At 53.1% G+C, this 21483-nt stretch overlaps 8 protein-coding genes across 8 annotated transcripts; 5 read left to right on the top strand and 3 right to left on the bottom strand.

The window, feature by feature from the left end:
- Positions 1–81: 81 nt before the first annotated feature.
- RHO25_008698 (uncharacterized protein) lies at positions 82–4317 on the top strand (the record flags this gene model as incomplete). Its single annotated transcript, XM_023604504.2, has 1 exon — positions 82–4317. The coding sequence occupies one exon, from the start codon at positions 82–84 to the stop codon at positions 4315–4317; it is 4236 nt and encodes a 1411-aa protein (XP_023460354.2).
- A 1058-nt stretch (positions 4318–5375) lies between these two features.
- On the bottom strand, positions 5376–7382 carry GUF1 (Translation factor guf1 mitochondrial; the record flags this gene model as incomplete). The annotated part of the gene is made up of 1 exon (XM_023604503.2): positions 5376–7382. One exon carries the CDS (start codon positions 7380–7382, stop codon positions 5376–5378), a length of 2007 nt encoding a protein of 668 aa, XP_023460361.1.
- A 161-nt stretch (positions 7383–7543) lies between these two features.
- On the top strand, positions 7544–8398 carry RHO25_008696 (uncharacterized protein; the record flags this gene model as incomplete). The annotated part of the gene is made up of 3 exons (XM_023604502.2): positions 7544–7725; positions 7776–8300; positions 8386–8398. 3 exons carry the CDS (start codon positions 7544–7546, stop codon positions 8396–8398), a joined length of 720 nt encoding a protein of 239 aa, XP_023460360.1.
- A 3496-nt stretch (positions 8399–11894) lies between these two features.
- RHO25_008695 (uncharacterized protein) lies at positions 11895–14628 on the top strand (the record flags this gene model as incomplete). Its single annotated transcript, XM_023604501.2, has 2 exons — positions 11895–12296; positions 12355–14628. 2 exons carry the CDS (start codon positions 11895–11897, stop codon positions 14626–14628), a joined length of 2676 nt encoding a protein of 891 aa, XP_023460363.1.
- Positions 14629–16041: 1413 nt separating this feature from the next.
- RHO25_008694 (uncharacterized protein) lies at positions 16042–16953 on the top strand (the record flags this gene model as incomplete). The annotated part of the gene is made up of 1 exon (XM_023604500.2): positions 16042–16953. One exon carries the CDS (start codon positions 16042–16044, stop codon positions 16951–16953), a length of 912 nt encoding a protein of 303 aa, XP_023460362.1.
- A 173-nt stretch (positions 16954–17126) lies between these two features.
- RHO25_008693 (uncharacterized protein) lies at positions 17127–17653 on the bottom strand (the record flags this gene model as incomplete). The annotated part of the gene is made up of 3 exons (XM_065603091.1): positions 17127–17268; positions 17360–17452; positions 17508–17653. 3 exons carry the CDS (start codon positions 17651–17653, stop codon positions 17127–17129), a joined length of 381 nt encoding a protein of 126 aa, XP_065459163.1.
- Positions 17654–18004: 351 nt separating this feature from the next.
- Positions 18005–19888, bottom strand: RHO25_008692 (uncharacterized protein; the record flags this gene model as incomplete). Its single annotated transcript, XM_065603090.1, has 1 exon — positions 18005–19888. One exon carries the CDS (start codon positions 19886–19888, stop codon positions 18005–18007), a length of 1884 nt encoding a protein of 627 aa, XP_065459162.1.
- A 737-nt stretch (positions 19889–20625) lies between these two features.
- Positions 20626–21478, top strand: RHO25_008691 (uncharacterized protein; the record flags this gene model as incomplete). The annotated part of the gene is made up of 2 exons (XM_023604498.2): positions 20626–20694; positions 20765–21478. The coding sequence occupies 2 exons, from the start codon at positions 20626–20628 to the stop codon at positions 21476–21478; spliced, it is 783 nt and encodes a 260-aa protein (XP_023460356.1).
- Positions 21479–21483: the final 5 nt, after the last annotated feature.

Here is a 21483-nt window from a genome sequence, read left to right as displayed (position 1 = left end):
AATGCAGCGAGTCCGCACCTGTTACCACATGCGATGGAAAGCAGCGGGGCGGCAGCATCATCATGGCCGAATGGCCTAGCAATGAACGGCAGCAGCAATCGCGAAGAGACGCAGCAAACCGACAGGCCCGATCCAGCAAACACCCTTGCGCCTCCTCCTTCCCAGGATGCAGTGGTTCAGAGCGCTGATGTGGGAGTACGCGCAGCAGGAGAGCAGGCCATGATCGAGAATAGCGCCATACCTATGACGAACGGCAAGATGGACCCCAAGCCCGAGCACGAAGTTCACGGCAACGTGCAAAGTAGCATGGCCGGACACGAAGGTCACAGCACCGCGCAAGGCAACATGCCAGCACCAGCTCCTCTTGCAGTGCACCATGGCGACTTGGGCAATCTGGATACTCCGGCGCGTCCAGTGGTCGACCACGGCATTGAGAGTAATGTTCGCGACACGATAGACTTGCACGAGACAGCGAATGGCTTGTACAAGGTGGAAAGCGCACCAAATGACCAGCTACACGACCTCAGTCTGTATGCAGCTCTGCCAGATCCAGATCAATTGCTGTTCGGCCAGGGTTCTACAATGGATGCGGCGCTTGCGGATCCCAGCACCCCATCGAACGCATTAGTGCATGTCGGTCTCCCTGCCTCGCCCACGATGGTCGAAGAAGAACCAAGTACCCACGAGGCTTATGCCATGCTCAAGTTCCCGGACAGTTACTACTATGTGAAATCCATGAACGTTATGGTCGGTCGTGATCAACACTACTACAATGCCTTCAAGGAGAGTCAGAAACAGGCCAAAAGGAAGGCTAAGATGCAGCGTCGTGCCCAGCAGTCGTTGGATGACTATGCTCGTGAGCCCAGTCACCATTCCCAGCACGGTGGCGATGATGATGATGAGGATCTCGTCGGCCGACCTGCGCATGGGCTATTGAGCACATACAGCGATGTAGGAGGCGCTGTCTCCTATGTTGATCCTACTGACTACGGCTTCGAAAGCACAACTGCCCTCACCCAGCGAAATCGGAGAAGCAAGAACAATTCGTCGTCGAATCACTCGATAGCGCCACGCAGCCTCCACGAATTTGAGCAAGGTGATGAATTGGAGGGCGAGCTATATGCTGACAGCCATGGTAAAGTACACGAGCCCCAGGAATGGGCGCAAGTCACAATTCATCCGCGAGAACCCGGTCATATTGAGAAGATTTCGCGCGAGCATCTGATCATTCGATTTGATCGGGACAACTCGCGTTGGGTCATGGATGTGATCGGCAACATGGCTATGCACAATGGCGATCTTCGTAGACGAGGCGAGACTGACATCGTGCTCAGCCACGATGACGAGATCATTATCGTCTCCGTCAGCTTCAGATTTATGCTTCCGAACGATCATGAAAGTGAGACATACTACCTGGAAAGCTCAGAATATGCCAATGACGGCGAGGAGAATGAGTTTGAAACGAGTCCGGCTATTCAAGAAGTGTCGCAGACGATTGAGACTGTCGAAAGCAGTGATGAAGGCGATTCATCTGAGGAAGATGTCCCTCTTGCACAACAGAGCAAACCGAAGAAACCAAAGGACAAGAAATCGAAAACCAAAGAGCGCAAGCTAAAGCCTGTCAAACTGAAATTGAAGAACAAGAATGCTGGCAAGAAACCGCAGAAAAGTACTGAGGCTGCTGGCGCGGAGGACAAGGCACCGAAACCAAAAGGAAAGACACCCGCCAAATCTGGCGGCAAGGTTCCTGCAACGGCGTCAAAGGCTCCAGCTCAGAAGGAGGGGCCATCGGAGTCAGCGAATCACAACGAGGAAGGACAAGCTGCAAAACTGAAGGATGAGGCATTGCCTGTGGCTACCACAGAGACACCACTTCCTGAAGCCAGTCAAACTCCACAAGCGGCGCAGCCAACTCAAGCTTCGCCACCAGCAGCGATAAATCTCGACGCAAATTCCGCTTTCGCGGGCGCTGACCCATCTCAGCTGCCACAGAAACGCAAAGGTCCAGGTAGGCCTCCCAAGAACGGATTGATATCAAAGCGTGACGATGCAGGGGTCAAGCGCAAGCTCAAAGAGTACGAGCGGCAAGGCCTTGCGCCCCCGTCCATGAACGAACTGTTGGACATGGTTCGTGCCGAGCAGCGGCAGAAGGATGCTGCCGCCAAAGCAGCATCACGAGGCGAAGCAGCTCCGGATGTGGCAATGCAGAATGTGGACCCGCGGATGCAGAATTACAGCACAGCGTACGCTTCAACTACACCGAACCAGCCCCAGCAAAACGTGGCCTCCGGCAGCAGCGCACCGAATGATATTCCAGCGACAAGATCAACTAGTCCTCGACCGCGACGTCCTGCTCGCTCGCCGTCCCCAATGCCTGCTCGTGAGAGCTTTACGGAGGAACAGCTCAAGAAACCAGCGATCACATACGTCTTTATCATCGATGAGATCTTGCAAGATCCAGCACTGGATGGCCAAGCGGATTTGCAAACTATCTACGACAAGATACAAAAGCGATGGCCGTATTTCAAGTACGGGACTACGACTAACGGCTGGCAAAGCAGCGTGCGCCACAATCTGCTACAGAGTCCACGCTTCGTAGAATCTGGCAAGAGCGGCAAGGGAAAGTACTGGAAAATCGACTTCTCGCATGAACTTGATCCAAAGAAAAGGAAGCAAGCGTCGCCACCTCCGCCCGCTCTACCTCGAAACGGCGCACCGTATCAACAGCCTTTCAACACTGCCTATCAGCAAGGTGGCCAGATGTATCACAGTCCGTACAATCCAGGCGCAAATCCCGTTGCAGGGCCGTCTGGCTCAGGGCAGATGCAGGCGAATGGACAGCCGGCGAACGGACAGTATCCGCAGCCTCACTACGGGACACATAGTGGTCCGTCATCACAACAGCCTCAGCCGGCGCAGCCGCAACAGCCGCAACCATTCGCGAACATCGTGGGAGCCATATTGGAGTACCAGCCACGATTCCTTGCGCCTCATGTTGGCAAGGACACGCATGACCAAGCATCCAAGCAGTTTCAAGATGCATTGCTTTACTACTCGGATCTTCACGCCGGCACAACGCCTGCTACAGAAGGAGAAGTTGACGAAACGCAGGATCCATACAAAACGTTGAAACAGATTTTCATACAGTATGGTCAGGGCGACACGAGGAGTTCACAGAAGAGCACGACCAATGGCGACAGCACTGCCACTGCCACTGCACCTGATTCTAATCCTAATACCAGTGCGCCTGCCGCAACAGCACAGACTGCAAATCAGGCTTCTCCAAGCACGACTACGGCGGCCACTGTGAACACACAGTCCGCGCAGCCTGCGATGATATCGGCTAATGGCATGCCTGCAAGCCAAACAAACTCGCAGGCACCGCCGCAGCAGGGCCAGTTGCCTGCTGCGAATGCAAATTTCGCAACACAGCAGCCACACCAGGCAGTCCCACTACCAGCTTCAAATTCTGCTGCGCCCAACTTGAACTCATATCCTACGGCAGCGACCTCAATGACCGGGCCGCCACAGTTCTCCCATCCTGCCCCGCCTGCACATAGCCGACCACCAAGTGGAACGCAGGCAATGTATCAGCCGACTCCTGCAAGCGCGCCTCCATCGGGCCAGCCGCCTATTGCACCGACGCAACAGCCCGTTCCTGCCGCCCAGATTCAGCCCGTTCCTGCAGCATCGCAGCATCAAGCTGGGCAGCCTAATGGGATCGCGCAATTCCCACCACGACCAGAGCTTGGGACTCAGACCCCGGTGGCAGCAAGTCAACTCCCTTCAAATCCAGTAGTGAGCGAGCAAAGCGCTTCACAGCCTGAGGGGAGCCAGAGGATATCCAGTCCAGTGGTCCTTCCAAACATGGCAGCTACATATGTACAGCAACCACCGCAATTGCCCCAGACAAATCCTGTCAGTGCAGAGCAGTCGACTACAGCTGCTCTCCACCCAGCGACAGCAGCGGCCATGGGCGCAACTCCCGCAACTGCTGATAGTTCAACCCATGCAGGCATGGGGACTGGTGCAGGGACGCAACCTCATAACCCACTCGAGTCGAATGTATCTTCAGTCGCGCGCTCGACTGATCTACAACCTCCTTCACCTGGCGTCAAACGACCAGCTGAAGAGGTTGATGCCGATCCCGAGGCGAAGCGACAAAAGACCACACACGAGTCCGGTGCTGGTGCAGTCGCTGATGTTCGGCCTGTTTCAGCAGGCGTGAAGCGTCAAGCCGAGGACACAGCTGGTGATCATGAGGCAAAGCGACTCAAAGGGACAAATGAGCAAGGGCCTGGTGCACCTGCACCCTAGGTGAATGTTGGGGACACAAAAGTGCGCGTCGAAGAGTTTTTGCCGACGCAGTCTTGGAATCGTGTTATTTGTGTTTTTCATCCTTCTTATGTGTATAAGATTTAGAGCGTTCTAGCGAGCGAGGCGTTGGGGTTATATTGGTCAGTACATGAATCAACGAATGAATGCCTCTGCCATACCTAGAATCCAGCATAAGTACACATACACATTTGTTCCGCAAACATAGGATGTACTGATTGAGTGCCGCGCCGCGTACGCCTCGGAAAGATATGAACATTCGCAGAACGTGTGTCTGTGCCGCGTTGTTCACCTGAGTCTGGACAACACAGCAGAGCCTTCTCAAGCGAGATTTTCAATGATCTCGAACCTGACAACCCTTTACCCCTGAGAGCTCGCCTGATACATGCCGTCACATGTCTCACTTGACACAAATGCACAATGACAGATGAGTGCAGAGCCATCTAATTATGCATGAATCTCATATTTTAGTCAACGCCCACGTCACAGCCACGCGGTGCCGCTACTGTGCGTGCGGATAAGTATTGCGAGGGTAAGCTAAGAAGAGTTCGCGTGGACCCGTACCATGATCACTTTGCCGGAGTCAAGAGACCCTTTGATGGCGTCGAATGTTGGTAGAACCGAGACATTCTTGAATCGTTCGGTACACGCTTGGCGATTACTAGCGATCAGATAGTCAGGGGAATTGAGACATTCGCGAATGTTCTTGACATGAGGTTGTTTGGTATCGTTGAAACACGGCATGGCAGGACCATGTTGGTGGAATCTCCGCGGGGAATTCTTTTGTCGGTTGATGGCGTTGTCGGGGTCCCTAGTGGGTTGCGGTGCTTGTCGTCTAGACCTTGTGCATGAAGGCAAAACGAGAGGGTAGGCGTGATGCCATGAGAGCCCTCCATCTGGTCTTGGTGTGAGCATGGTTGAGCGAGAGCGCGCCCCTCCATCGCGATGTTAGCTTTGCCTTGTACTGTGGTTAATAGATGAACAGCAATCAATGGGACAGACGGGATGATAATTATACATGGTTGCTTGAAGTGCTGTGGTTATTTAGCTAGGAAGCTCTGGAATGCCTTGTTATCGATCGCAACGTTGCCAACGGCTCGCATCCTCCGTTTTCCTTCCTTCTGCTTCTCCAGTAATTTCCGCCTTCTGGACACATCAGCGGCATGTAGCTTCTGTAACACATCTTTCCTGAAAGGCTTGAGCGTCTCGCGTGCAACCACACGCTTGCCTGCTACAGCTTGAATGACCACTTCGAACATTTGTCGATCGACGTGCTCCTTGAACTTAGTCACCCATGCTTTGCCAAGCCTTTCGGCTTCAGAGTAGTGAATGACTCTGGCTACAGCATCGACCGGTACCTTGTTAACGTTCAATTGTAACTTGATAATATTGGACTTTCGGTATCCAGCATCTTCATAATCGAGTGATGCATATCCTTTGGTGGCCGATTTAAGCTTCCCGAAGAAGTCATCCACCAACCGTTCCAGGGGTAACAAATACTTGAGAATCACTTGCGTGGCAGTGAAAAACGTCAAAGACTGCTGCTCGCCGCGATTGGCCTCGCACAGTTTGATGATTTCTCCCAAGTACTCTTGCGGAAACGTAATTGTGGCCTCGACATACGGCTCCTGCAACTCAGCGACAGTCTGATGAACCTGCTGATTCTCAGGGAAGTCATTTGGATTTGTGATGATTTCTTCCTTGCCATCCTTGCGTATCACTTTGAAGGGCACGGAAGGTGGGGTGATGATAATGTTGGCGCCATGCTCCTGCCTCAGACGATCTTCGAAGACAGAGCAGTGAAGCGTGCCCAGAAAGCCTAAGCGCCAGCCCGCGCCCAAAGCTTCACTACTCTCCTTCATGACTGTCACGGATCGATCGTTGAGCGTGACCTGGTTGATGCTGTCCTCAAGATGGGTGTAGTCTCCTTGATCGGTGGGGAAGGCAGCAACGAACACCATGGGCTTTGGCTCAACAAACCCCGGCAAAGGCTTGACGACGTCCCAGTTCTTGTAGGCTACAGTCGTGTATGTGTCACCAATTTTGGCCTCTTTGCTGCGTTTCATGCCTGGGTTCATGTAGATGTATCCGAGCTGACCTGCTCGCAAGCACTTCTGTGGTAGTTCGAGCGGATACATGATGCCGACCTCACCTGCAATGTACTCGAGCCCGGTGACATAGGACACCAATCGATCGCCGGCTTTGACCTTGCCTTCGAATATCCGGACGAGCAGAATCACACCTTTGTAGTTGTCGTACCAGCTGTCCACGAGAAGCATCTTGAGGGGGCCATTCTCGTCTCCGACCGGCGCTGGGATTTGTTCCACAATTTGAGGCAACAACTGGGCAACATTCAGACCTGTCTTCGCAGACACCATAGCAGCATTGGAAGAATCGATCTCAAAAGTGTCCTGAAGCTGCTCGATAGTTCGCTGCGTATCTGCTGTTGGCAAATCGACCTTGTTGAGCACCGGAACTAGTGTCAAGTCCTGTGCAAAGGCAAGATAGAAGTTGGCTACGGTCTGTGCCTGAATGCCCTGCGAAGCATCGACCAGTAGCAGTGCTCCACCACAACTGGCGTAGCTGCGACTGACTTCCGCCCTGAAGTCTACGTGGCCAGGTGTGTCGACAAGATGCAGAAGGTAGTCTTCACCGTTGTGGTTGTATACCATCGAGCATGTCTGCGCCTTGACAGTGATGCCTCGCTCTCTTTCCACATCCAATTTGTCTAGAATCTGCTTGTTGCCGCCGGGAGGAATGGTATTCGTGAGCTCCAGCAGCCGATCGCTAAGCGTGCTCTTGCCATGATCAACGTGAGCGACGATGCAGAAGTTGCGGAAGCGCTCAATGGGAATCTTCGAGATGCGCTGTTCGACGACGGTGGGATCGTGAATGGAGCTGGCGGCCAATCGAGCTGTGCAGCTCAATGACCTCCACTGGCCATTGAGCGCCAGACGGGCTGCGAAGGTCGCATTGGGGGTGACGGACGACTGCCAGGAGCGGCAGAAGCCAGCTAGTCCTTTAGTCGCCAGGAAACATCGTCGCATGAGGGAGAATTGATGGCATTGGCAGTGCACGTCGTGTCTTCGCCAAAAGTCTGGAAGTCAAGTTCTTGGCGTCCTGTTGTCCCCCGCGACGACCAGATATAAACATCGAATGAACTTTGGGCGCCGGCATCAGCACACCAGCAGACAACATACCATTTAAAATGCCTTCAGCAACGAGAGAACCATCGACGAAGAAGTCGTCATCATCAAAGACCGCGGACGATGCGAAGACACACAAGCTGTCGCTAAAAGGCAGCTCAAAACTGGTGACGGAGTTCTTCGAGTACTCCATCAACACCATATTGTTCCAGCGCGGCGTCTATCCCGCTGAGGACTTCACAGCGTACGCGTGGTCAGAATTTCACGGAGATAGACAAGCTAATGGACTGTTAGGGTCAAGAAATATGGCCTGAACATGATGGTCACGCTCGATGACCAAGTCAAAGCATATATCAAGAAGATCATGTCGCAACTCAGCAAATGGATGCAGAAGTCCAAGATCTCAAAATTAGTCATCGTCATCACATCCAAGGAGACCGGCGAACACGTTGAGCGATGGCAGTTCGACGTCAACATCTTCAACGACGACAGCAAGAAGAAATCGCGCTCCTCCAGTGGCGACAAAGAGAATTCCGCACCGGCTGGATCCAGCGCCGAAGCGACACAGCCTGAGAAGACGGAAGCAGAGATTCAATCCGAGATTCAAGCACTGTTTCGTCAAATTACCGCATCTGTTTCCTTTCTGCCTATGCTTGACGGGAATTGCACATTCAACGTCCTAGTATACGCAGATGCAGATAGTGAGGTGCCGCTAGAGTGGGGAGATTCTGACGCGAAGGAGGTGAAGAATGCAGAGAAGGTCATGTTGAGAAGTTTCTCAACGCAAAATCACAGAGTGGATACTGTGGTCTCGTACAGGTATGTTGCGCTATGGAATATCAAAGAGGCGCTATGGTCTCGGCGGATGACAATGCTGGCCGTGTACGCCGCTGACATGTAGCAGGCTTGCCGACTGAGTCAATGGCTCTCACCTTTCACACTGTGCCGACGAAATTCTGGAATAATGAGATCGCATTGGAGATGTCGATCGTGGTGTTGGGAGCACGCACCAGTTGTGCGGTTGTGGCGTGGGAAGGCTTGAAATTCGCGGCTTGACGGTATGGCATGGAGCACAAGGCTCATGTTCACCTACGAGAAATTTCGTATCCTATGTGTATTTTGCGGCTTCTCAAACATTTGCTACCCACAATGAACAGTGCAGCGAGCCGTGGTTGAATCGGCTCCGGAGCTGGCTCCACATTTTGAGTTCCTTCAAGGTAGAAGCTGTAAGAGCACATTGCTGCTGCACGTGGCGATGGGTGCTGTAACACCCGACAAGCATCTGTCGGTCCTTCACTGCTTCGAACGTGTCGCCGAGCCGGTGGTATGTTGGGCCTGCAGTGCAGACTGGCGTTCACACTGCTTTATTTCCCAAAGGTAGTCTTACAGACATTTCACGCCGGGGACGCAGAAATTCAATAACGTGTGATGAGCCGTGCATTTACTCTGGAAGTCGCCGCTGGGCACAATCGCACAACGACATAACAGAGTAGCGCAAGGCTGCCGAGCTCCTGCACACGTGCATCGAGGATTAGGTCTGAAGATAGAGCGGCGTACTAGAGCTCGAAGCCTCTTACACTTCTCAGCAGTAAGTTCGATAGTAGATCCGGCTGAGACGGCGCGAATGCAAATCCATGCACGCAATCCGAATCCTTGGATCAACATGAGTCTGCACGTGCTATTTGAGATCGTTTGATATGTCTTTTGAAACCACTCATGTAGCCTGCGCTGGCGAAATCCGCATCCGCATCGAAAGGTTCTGAAAATGCTACTGCAGGAGAAGCACCACGCTCGTTGGCTGTTCGTGACCTGGCACGTGGGCACAATGCATGAGAAGCCCATTGAGAGCAACAGCCGATCAAGCACCGTTGCGTTCTCGTGGCAGTCACGCACCAGTTCCTGGAATGCAGCCCTCAGATACGCGCAGGGCCAACATGCTGCAAGGACGGCATGTTCCGCATCGAACTGCATTGTGTGGTGATATTGGTTGGAAAACACCAATGGGGCTCTGCGGGTCAATGCTGCGGCACTCCCAATGCCAATTGATCGTGCTTCCCAGCATCTCATGCTCAAGACGAATTGCACAATGTGCGTGGCAAAGCATTGTTCGCGCGTGGTGTGCTGCGCTTCAGTCTCTAGCTGCTGCACCCTACGGGTCTACCGGCAAATGCAAGCTTTGTTGACCTCTCTCGTGCTCGACCAGGTGGATGTGCATAGACTCAAGCCATCGCAATTCTCTTTCGTTGAGGTTCAGCGGGACGCTGATGAACTACAGACAGATGGTGTCCCCGCTGGCAGGTGGATGCTCAATCTAGGCTTGTAGACCAGCGGGCACTCGGTGCTGTACTCGCCTGTGTTCTGTTAGCATTGTCCGCAGTCTGCGGCTGTCCCAAGAGGCCGCCTGCGGTGACGAGAGTCCAACGACTCGGTACGCTCCGGGGAGCAGAAATTGAGGTGAAACTGGAGCACCGGCTCCTGGCATCTGGGACGTGGGAAACACGCGGTCCAGCTGTCTGGTCCCACGCCGAAGAAGCATTGTTGACGGTACCAGAGAAAGGGAGCACCGCTGGGATGGCCACCGTCCGAGACACGGCACCCGGCAGACAGATTCGCTCTCAGGAGCACGGCGTGGGCGTGGTGTGTCTCAGAGCAAAGTGTGGTACAGCGGGTGAGCTTGCCTGACGCCAACAGGGGAGGGGATCAACATGCTGGACCGCGACGTGCCGACGAGGCTTCCTGGTCGGTCCCACAAACCGCACTTCACTCTACTGCACGAGCTCCATTGCTGCTCGCCGAAGCTTTCGTATCGACGGCAGGACGACACGACGCAGTCCGCGACACTGGCCATACGAGCCTCCTGCGCCGCTCGAGCGTGCGCTGTTTCAAGAACACTCGGTGGAGCCACGCTGGCCTCTCGCCTCACGAATCGGCCTCCAGACTGCGCGGCCGCCTCTCACGCTGCGCCTGCAATCGCATTCACGATGCTAGGATTTCTTGGCCACACTCGTCGGTGAGACAGCTACTCGCATGGAGGTGGTTTGGACAAACCACATTGGGACGCACTGCATGCGGCATCTGGGCGATGTGCTGTCCAGCTTGCCATGGCTCGGCGTCTTTGAGAGGCGTTTAGGCTTTGGCTCGTTTTGGGAGCCGCTTCGCACCGCCTGGAGGTTGGCTGGCATGAGCAGCATACCAGGCTACCAGCCCGCTCGAAAAAGCACCACGCTGCTGCAGACTAAGCCAGAATGCGTCAAGGGCTGCTAGCGAATGCCCAAAGGGGCACGCAGCTCTGGAACGATGCCGCATGGAGACTGCCGATGATGCGCTGTGATAACACCATCGCGCCAAAACATGCACACAAAGCAATCTGGCGCCTGTAGAGAAGAGTGCGCTGAAATCAGCGGCGTGTCGTTGTGTGTGACATGCGTGCTACTGCACGAGTCCGATCATGATCGATACTCTCGCACAACCCACGATTGCAAACCATGTACACTGGCCGCCCAGCAGTGTGGTTGCATGATAGTGCCGGTGCATCTACCCGCTCCACCTGCGATTTGGCATCGGGCAGACACAGTTTGGCTCCGTTGTGATCACTTTGACGCCAGCTTTTGTGTTACCAGCACTGGTCAGAATGAAAATGTCATCATCACCCTGCTCGGTCGACGCCCTCGACCCAAGCGCGGAACATGAGATAGGAGCGATCTTCGGATGGACGGCTAGCAAGTGGATCTGATATTATTGCAAGCCGGGCCTACTACGCTCAACGCAACACATGCACTTGGCGTTGCAAGACGGCGCCATACCAATATAATGATGGACGATTGGCTTTCGGACTGCTAAACTCAACCACAGATCGAAGTTTAGCTGGTCTCTCGTGGCTGACCAGGTTCGGCCTAGCTCGAACGGCTTCGAGTAAGGTACGGGAAACTTTATACCGTACACACTGCCTAAAAGGGACTGGCGTACCTGGCGATGCCAAAAAGAGATCCTCATCACAAGCTCTGCAATGCGGAACATGGCTTGCTTCTCGACTCCCGCCTGCAACATGAACTTTCGGCAACGCTATCCGCTCGTGGCGCTGGCTTCTGCAGCGCAGGAGCAGTGCTCGGCGCCAGGTGCCCGGAAGGTTTCGTTCATCAACGGGCACGAAGCTGAGGGAATCAGTGCCACGGCCTTCATATACTGGGCTCGTGCCTCGTGCTATCCCTTTCACCCACCACCGACTTGCCAAGTTGTACATCGTTGCCGGGCATTGTGCCTACATACATTCGCTCATCTAATCCTGGCTGTCCACTGGGCACTACTGTTTCTTGTTCGGTCTTCCAACACCTGAACATTAAACGAGGCCGTGCTGCACCATAACCTCACTGGACCTGGGACGCGCGCTCATCGTGCGCGGGGTCTCTCCTTACGATGGGCCTTCTCTCCTACATGAAGCCCAAGAAGGGCACCGAAGAGGACAAACCAGAGACGGGAAAAGTCGAGACGACCGAGAAGCAATCAACCGATCAGAGCAGGGCCAGCACATCTGGACCGACACCCGGCAATGGCACTCCCGGATCTTGGTCAAGACCAGCTTCTCTATATCCTGCCAATGAGTACCGCAACTCGCAATCCGAGGACATTCACGAAATAAAATGTGACGTGATGGTCAACTGGCTGTACCAACAGCAAATGGAGCGTCTTTGGACTGCCGGTGGTATGGATGAAGGCGTGGTACTCAAGAAGTCCCGTGGTCAATACACATGCTGTCCCTCTGATATTGTGGAAGAGCCTTTTGGATTCTTCAAGGCCATTGAGACCTTGAACGTGAAGGTGAGCCGTAGCGTGTTTCCCAAATGCAACGCAATGCACCCTGCTGACATCCACACAGGTCGCCATGACTGTCAACACAAGAGTCATCAAACTCTTCCTTCACAACAACGACCGACCATACGTCCCGCTCAAAAACGGCCTGCGTCTGCAGGTACTTCCAGACATCTCGTATCTTCCGCGCTGCCAGAAGCATCAATTCGCGGCTTTCATTGCAGACCGAGGCCTGCTGGTGGTTTGGGATGATGAACCACGTCACTTGCTTGACCGCGCCCACAAGATTGAGAAGGCACTCATGGAGATGATTTGGGATGATACGTCCTCAATCGACGAGAAGAAGGAGGGCAGTGTTGCCGTTAACGAGGTCGACGGCGATTCCGATGGCAGCGACCTCGAGGCCAACGGACAGGAAAAGCCTCGCAACATCGTGCTGTGGCAAGCAATCCTCTGCGCCGTCACCTTGTGCATCACATTCGTTGCCATTGGTACAGGTTTCCAGGCGATCGCGGTTTCGACGATCATTGACAGCAACTACATCCGAATGGCTTTCGTGCTCGTCGTTCCATTGCAGTTCTGGCTGGGTCTGTTCTTCTTTCAATCGCTCGTCAACAACATTGCGCAGCTCATTGGCCCGATCTCGCAAATGTCCGCCAACACCAAGTTCTACTCTGGCCTGAAGCCGAAGCGGCTGCGACGTGGTGACGCCGCATTGCCGCATATCACCATTCAGATGCCTGTGTACAAGGAAGGCCTCCAGGCCGTCATCGAGCCCACCATCCGGTCGATCAAAGCTGCTATCTCCACGTACGAAATGCAAGGTGGTACTGCCAACATCTTCATCAATGATGATGGTATGCAGCTTATCAGCGAGGAAGATGCTCGCGCTCGCCAGGACTATTATGACGAGCACAACATTGGATGGGTGTCACGCCCTAAGCACAATCCCAAGCCGGCAGAAGGCGAAGAAGTATTCCTTCGACGTGGCAAGTTCAAGAAGGCTTCGAACATGAACTATGCGCTCTGGGTCAGCAATCGTGTCGAGGAAAAGCTTGCGGCCATTGAACGTCATCAAGGCTGGAACCAGGAAGATGAGGCCAACGCCTACCGCGATGCTCTGACAGAGGTTGTCGAAGAGGATGAAGGAAGAACTTGGGCCGATGGCAATATCCGCATGGGCGACTATATCCTTCTGATCGACTCAGACACTCGTGTTCCTGTCGACTGCTTCCTGGACGCTGCTTCGGAAATGGAACAATCGCCTCAGGTCGCTATCATCCAGTACTCCTCCGGCGTCATGAACGTCACCGACTCTTACTTTGAGCGTGGCATTACATTCTTTACCAATCTCATCTACACCGCTATTCGGTTTGCCGTCGCCAACGGCGACGTCGCGCCCTTTGTCGGCCACAATGCTATCCTCCGCTGGTCCGCCCTGCAGGCCATCGGCTACGAATGCTACTACGGCGACGAACGCGAGAAATTCTGGTCTGAGGATACCGTGTCCGAGGATTTCGATATGGCCCTCCGACTGCAGACTGCTGGTTACCTCGTACGTCTTGCCGCGTACCAAGGCGATGGATTCCAAGAGGGTGTGTCGCTGACGGTATACGACGAATTGGCGCGATGGGAGAAGTACGCTTATGGATGCTCCGAGCTTATCTTCCAGCCCTTCCGCTACTGGTTCACCCGTGGACCCTTCACCAAGCTCTTCCTCCGCTTCATCGCTTCTGGCATGCCACTTCCGTCGAAGCTCACAATTATGGCGTATGTCGGCACTTACTTCGCACTCGGATCCGCATGGGCCTTGACTTTCGCCAACTACTTCCTCACAGGTTGGTATAACGGCATGCTCGATCACTACTACGTCGACTCATTCAGGATCTATTTCGCTATCATCATTGTCTTCTCCGGTCTCGGAAACGTTTCTCTTGCGGTGCTCAGGTACCGCACAGGCGAGTGTGGACTCTTCCGCGCACTACTGGAAAACTTCTCCTGGGTGCCGCTACTCATGATTTTCTTGGGTGGCGTCTCGCTTCACGTCTCACAGGCTCTTCTATCGCACTTGTTCAGTATCGACATGACTTGGGGTGCCACGAGCAAGGAGGCCACCGACACTACCTTCTTCAAGGAAGTCCCGCACGTTATCAAAAAGTTCAAGGGAACTTTCATCTTCTGCTTTTTCTGCACTGCCATGATGATTGTCTTGGCGCAGTTCGCTCCTTACTTCTGGCAGATCACCGACTTCATCGCAATCTACCCACTCAGCAGCGTCGTTGTGGGGCATTTCCTATTACCTGTGGCTTTGAATCCAGGTCTGATGAGATTTACATGGTAAATCAATCTCCTTATACTTTTTTGTATTCATGTGTGCATTTTTGGCAAGCGAACAAGGTCCCTGGCTAGGGTAATAGAGATATAGCATTCTAACGGTATGACCAAAACGATGCAGGATATGCAGCTTTGAACCATTCATCCTGTCCAATTCCAAGCAGATCTTCTTGCGCCGCGTTCGTATTGACTTCTCCCATGACAAAAGCAAGACGCAACGTCGTTTTTCACGTTGTGCTTTTTATCGTGATCATCTCAACCAGACACCCTTCACGTACACATACAGATATCGATATGGCACTCTCCATTTTGTTACCGCTTTAGACTACAAGATGTGTTTGCAGGTCCAGAATTGCCATGTGGCCTGATCGGCGTGATCTTCGAGAGCTATTCCTGTAGACAATTCTGCACAATGCCGATCATGCTGTGCTACCTCGAGACACGCTTTTCTGTATCCTAGAACAATTTGGTGCACTCAATACTGCGTGAGGTACACATTGACAGCCTCTCTCGCCAGCATACAGCTGTGAAGAGCTCCACGATCGTGGCTGTTCGATGGCTGGAATGGCTGACGTGGGCTTCGACAAGCATACTTACGCCTCCCAGCCACTGGCGAAATTGAGGGCTTGAGCAGACTTGTCACCATGACCACCCGTGGCGTAAACCAGGGTGCGTGGCGATGGCCAGAGCGATCGTCTGGCAGCCTCCGAAGGCCCATGCTGTGGTATACAGCGAGCACAATGTGAGTGTCGTGAACAAGCATGTAGTGAATCGAGTGTTTGGCCTGCTGTTGGGATTAACAAGTCTGCATGAGGCTTCGGGATGTACCTCAGCGGCGGCTTTCTGAGTGTCAAGCCAATAGACTTTGCAGAAGAAGCACGCATGATACTGCCGTCGATTGTCGCTCGCGGCGAGTGTTCCTCTTGTTGAAAGATGTGGCGTGACGCCGAATAGTTCGTTCTGTCTGCCAGGACGCGCCTCCAAACCCTGCTCTCCCAAGCGCCATCCAGGCGGTCAGGGCATCACAACACAGACCAGCGCTGATCGTCATGGAGGCCGCAGCCACGGCACAGGTGGCACGTATCCTGACACATGAAGACCTTCCGAGTGCGAGGAGATTGCTCAATAGTGCGTCCGTGTTGAGCGCTTCGGCCCGTTTCGGCGCTGTTCCTGTTCCTCCTCGACACGAGCCCGAATCGACAACAGGCGAGAGTTTCGAACTTAGCACCATTGGCATGCGAAGCATCGACAGATTCCTTGCAGACACTTCAAAGACGGCTCAGCGAACGCGGCACGAATGCGCACCTGCGCATAGACTCATGCAGTCCAAGGAGGATTGCGGGCCATCATACCTAATGCGCTGTCTTCTTCGTGTTTACTGCTGCTGAGACGATAGCCTCCACGCTAGGACTATTTCACCATGGACGAGCTGCAGGCACGGCACCGGAAAGAGCAGAAGGACTTGCAGAGTCGAGTGACACAGAAGAAAAAGCAGGCCAGCAAGAAGACCCGCAAAGCCGTCAACGATGAATGCGAGCAGCTGGAGCGAGATCTCAAGGACAAGCAGGCCCGAGAAGTGGCGGAGCTCAATGGCAATGCAATAACAGATAATGAACCCTCCGCCGAAGAACTCGAGAAGCTCACGCTGCAAGTCGATGACGACTCGCCGACAGAAGTCAACGGCACTTCAGCCGGCCCCTCTTCCGCAATGAAGCCCGCTGATTCTGGTGAGGCTGCTTCGGCCGCCGGAGCTGGCAAGAAGCGTAATCGCCAGAAGGACAGACTGGCAAGACGCGCAGCGGAACAAGAAGAACTCGCCCGGCAGGCAGCTGAAGAAGCAGCAAACCTTCCAGACATGAAAGAGCAAGAACGTATGCGGATGCTTGAATCAATGAAAGAGCATCGACTCGTCGAGAAAGAAATCCGCGCTGATGGACACTGCCTCTACTCTGCTTTCGCCGACCAGCTCGAGCAGCTGGACATACCACTTGGTTCAGAGCCTGGCGGCAAGCCTGCTGTTGCATACAAAACCGTTCGGGCCAAGGCCGCAGACTACATTCAGTCTCACCAAGACGATTTCGTTCCATTTCTGGAAGAGTCTTTGCCCGAGTATGTGCACAAAGTGCGCGACACGGGCGAGTGGGGCGGTCAGCTCGAATTGATGGCACTTGCCAAAACCTACAGCACGAACATCAACGTGTTGCAGGACTTCGGCCGTATCGAAAAAATTGAAGGCGCGACTGGAAAAGAAGTGAAAACTGTCTGGCTTGGCTACTACAAACATGGCTTTGGCCTTGGAGAGCACTATAACAGCCTGAGAAAATCGCCATGAGCTTTGACTGCTACACGTCTACACTCCTTCAGGCTTTTCTGGCGCGTAATCGATGCGGCGTCTCTTCCGACTTCGCACGAACACGAATATGGAGTAACCCAGGCTCATGTAAAAGGACAGACTGAGGAGGCAGATCAGCTATCAGTAAGCAACAAGCAGCGGAAATGAGTGACTTACGCCGTGGTGATGAACAAAGCAACAAGCGTCCAATGCTCCCATTGGATTCCAGTGAAATACAAGTGAAGCTGGCTCACACTGATAGGGGTCATGCAAGACCACAGCAGAGCCTTGAGTATTTGCAGAACGAGGTACAACCTGGACAAAGTCAGCGCACGAACTATGAGCAGTCGAGCCCTTGTCCTAGCCCTGAGCAATCTTGTAATGGGTGGTGGTCAATTGGACTCACCATGGCTCGAGAAGGTGATGTGACCAGAGGACCATTTCCACAGGCTCTGCTATGAAGTTGAGTAGCTCGAGAACCAGGGCAAGTATATGTGTCCTGCTGACAGTCAGCCCATCGAGCCTCAAGACACGCAGCGTTGGCGACCACTTACGCTTGCACCTGACCATCTGTGCTCGTCGATACCAGCATGAGGCACACCACGACCAGGATGTTGCTGAACACAAGGAAAGTATGTTTTATCCAAAACAACCACAACACCAGCGCATGATACGACTCTTGGGGATAGTAGCCATACATTGTAACACAAAGCTATGTCAACGTCTGTTGCGGCCAGAAGGGCTTCGCTGGAGGACACACTTCAACTACATATCCACGAAAAGCTCTTTCTGCACTGCGCCGCAAGCCTGCGTCGTGCTGAATCTTCCTCCAAGATCTGCACAATCATTCCGCACCAAGCGCTTGATGCTACAAAGCCATCGTGAAAGACAGGCGGGCAAGAAGCAATTGCGTACGCGCCCACTGCACGACTGCGGCGCAGGTTTCATCCAGCCCTTTGTGGAAGGCAGCAAGCGCCCGCCAAGAAATTTTGACTCGGCTCATACCACAAACGGCCGAGACAGTATCTTTCAGGTACAAGAGTTCATACCTCTACAGATTCGCTCTGGACTCCCTGGCCTGTAGGAACCGCTTCGGAATCGGCACATGCACAGCGCGAATGAACTCTGCGAAGCCTTTGCCGAGTGCATCCAAGATCTTACTACTCGTGACACCTCTTCCCAAAGGTCCGTATACTACGAAATGAACTGCTTTGATGTCAGGCATCTCGACTCGCTCAATGTAATACCAGTCCTTCCAGTCGGTTCCCATCATCTCTCTTAGTTTGGCCTTGGTCAGTAGAGAGCGCAGCCAATCCCATTCTTCGTCTGTCTGGACGTAGAGACCGATGTTGACATTGGCTCCCTTGTCACCACTACGGCCAAGAGCGATATCTCCAATCGGCGCCAGAATAGTCTCTCCAAAGCTTGCCAGGTCCACAGGCGAAGTTGGGTCGTAGTCTTCACGTGGCGCAAGAGGTTCTGTCGTCTTTGGGGGACCAACAGTATGTCTCGAGATCTGCTGAGAAGCCTTGTCAATGATGCTGACGCCCTCGTCTAGCTCTGATTGCTCGGTTATACCAGGGTAAAATGCAATATACTCTTTCGGAATAATGGTTCGCATATCCAGCGACGAATGGAATCCGGCGAAATGCTGCATCGCGTTCACGGCAAAGGCTCCAGGAAGTTTCGTGAGTACTTCCTTATCCTGCGCCTGCGCAAAAACACGCATATATGTGGTGGAGGCTAACTGACAAGAAGGATTTTCCTCCGGTCTGCCGACCCACTGAAAGTCAAGCACGTCGAATTTGTCCAGGACATTCCAATCTTGCAGCTTTGTCCTCACTTGAGCTTCAAAAAGTGCCCACTTCTTCGCGGTCGCGTATCCAGTGGCATTGACGAGAAATTCACATTGCCAACCGCCTTTGTAAAAGACTGCAAGTTTAGTAGTCGAAGGCGGCGGACAGCCTTTGGTCCCGGAGACCTTCACTCTGTCTTTTCCGACGTCTTCAATCCTAATGTGGGTTGTGTCCGCCTTGACATCGGAATTGAGGTAGATATTGCCTTGCAGCTCATACAAGAATTGACATTTGACTGTGTCTGCAGTTACGAAGCCATTCAAACTGTCGTGTTTCGTCACGATACAGTCTCCATTTGCTTCGATCTCGACGATGCCCAGACCCAAGTTCAGGAGTTGAGGGATCTCGTATTGGAAGAAGCCAGCGAAGTTTGCACCAGTAACATATGTGCTACATTCGATTAGATGACCGGCAATCAGCGCTCCAGCCAAAGCGTCAAAGTCATCGTGCTTCCATTGATGCCACCAAGATGCAGCACCGATAACTGGACTGGCATCCGAAACGCGGCCACAGATAACAATGTCTGCACCTTCATCAAGTCCTTTCCGTATTGCACGAACTCCAAGATATGCGTTCGCCGATACAATCGGGTTGCGTTCCGGATGCTCTAGGAATACCCGCGAGTTTCCCTCTAATTTCACGTTCGCATTGTTCCTGTCCAGATGAGGTAGGTCGACATCTTCTTCAGCTTTCGACAAAATCTCTCCAATGCGAGGAAGTAAGTTATCGCCTTCGACATATGCGACTGTCAAATCCAAGTTCTTCGATCGAACATATTCGTGGACTTTCATAGCGAGACCTTTTGGATTGAGCATTCCGCCATTGATCACGACCTTAATCTTCTTCTCGGCCAAAAGCTCTGCTGACATCTCGATGCCGTCCCATGCTGTTTGACACCATCCTGAATGCTGGCCTTTGGTAAACGCTTCGGCATCGTTTCCAAGATTGATTTCGGCCAGATAGTCGCCTGTGATCACATCGACTGGTCCATGTTTTGCTTGATTGTACATGTGATAGCCTGGATCCGGCACTGCACCGCTGCAGTTTGCTATGCGAACTGGACGTTTTGGGGAAGTCATTGTGAATGTTAGAAGTATCAATGAACGATAGCGAAGAGTTGTTGTGCACTACTTTCAAGTGCTTTGCAAGCAGGACAAACAAGCCCCGAAGAAGATGTCTACTATACGACAAGAGCTCGGGCAAACTGCTCGGATGTTCCGGAAGAATCACAATCGTATTGATCGTGTTCATCAGATGTGTGCATTTGACTACACTAACGCTCGTGAATGACATGGTCCCCACGACGTCGAGATCCGAGGTGGCTCACGCAGAGCTCCACCTACAACGTGGGGTATTGCATCTGTACTTTGGACTTGGTATATATTGCGCTTCGTGAGCGTCATCGGAGGAAAGCACCTGAACGATTGCCCAAGTAACGTCGATATAGCAAGAGACGACGTTGATCAACTGATATAATCAAGGTGCGATTATGGGCAAATGTCGTCGTGGAGCGGCCAATGTGCGGCAGCATTGGGAGAAGACCTTCGCTGGCAGCATTGTATAAAGCCTGAAAACACTTGTTGGATGTGTACCTGCCTCATGACCATGGCCATACACCTGATGGTGAAGGAACGACACACGTCAGATCTCTCGCGGCCGTCCCGGCATGCGTTGCTTTACCGTGATCGTGAATCCTTCGACTCTGGTTGCTAGGGTGGCGGCCTATTGATAAGCGATAGCATCAAAGTGGTATTGTTCGAGACTCTCTGCTCCATCTCAACATCTGCAACACCAAAAATCAGTGCGATCAATCAAGATGGTGGCAACAGACGGCCAAGAACCTACCATAATACTCTACACAGGCCAGACTCCCAACGGCATCAAGGTATTGTATTGGATCCCCGCAAATCGGCGCCGAAACCCCAGACTACCAACACCCAATTTACCGTACTCAGATCAGTATCACCCTTGAAGAACTGGGCCTTCCATACACCGTACGCAAGGTCGACATCGCAGCCGACGAGCAAAAGACCTCCTGGTTCGAAGCAATCAACCCCAATGCCAGGATCCCTGCCATCACAGATGTATTTCCAGATGGCAAAGAAATCCGCGTGTTCGAAAGCGGGAGTATAATGCAATACCTCGTTGACCGCTACGACACAGAGCATAAGATATCCTATCCTCGCGGAAGCAGAGAATGGACCGAGACGAACAACTGGCTGTTTTTCATGAACGCGGGAGTGGGTCCGATGCAAGGCCAAGCAAATCACTTCTTTCGTTACGCGACTGAGCATGTTCCGTATGCGATTGACAGGTACCAGAATGAAACGAGACGGCTCTATGGTGTTCTCGACAAGCATCTTCGGGAGGCTGGGACTTCATATCTTGTTGGCGATCGATGTACCATCGCAGATATTGCGCACTGGGGATGGATTGTATTATCAAGGTGGGCGCTAGGAGGGCCGCATCATCCTTCGTCTCCATTAGACAATTTCCCGGCTCTGAAGGCCTGGGAGGAGCGGATGTATTCTCGGCCGGCGGTGGACCGTGGGAGACATGTGCCTGACAAGCATCAGAGGGAGATGTTGCGGGACCCAGCGGCGATGGAAGCATTTGAAGCCCGAGGCAAGGTATTTTATGAGAAGATTGCAGACAAGGAGAAAAGTTGAGACTG

This window comes from Cercospora beticola, chromosome 5 (genome assembly GCF_033473495.1).
Source record: "Cercospora beticola chromosome 5, complete sequence".
Taxonomy (NCBI): domain Eukaryota; kingdom Fungi; phylum Ascomycota; class Dothideomycetes; order Mycosphaerellales; family Mycosphaerellaceae; genus Cercospora; species Cercospora beticola.
The sequence above is the reverse complement of the archived record's forward strand: the minus strand, read 5'-3'. Positions and strand labels throughout refer to the sequence as shown.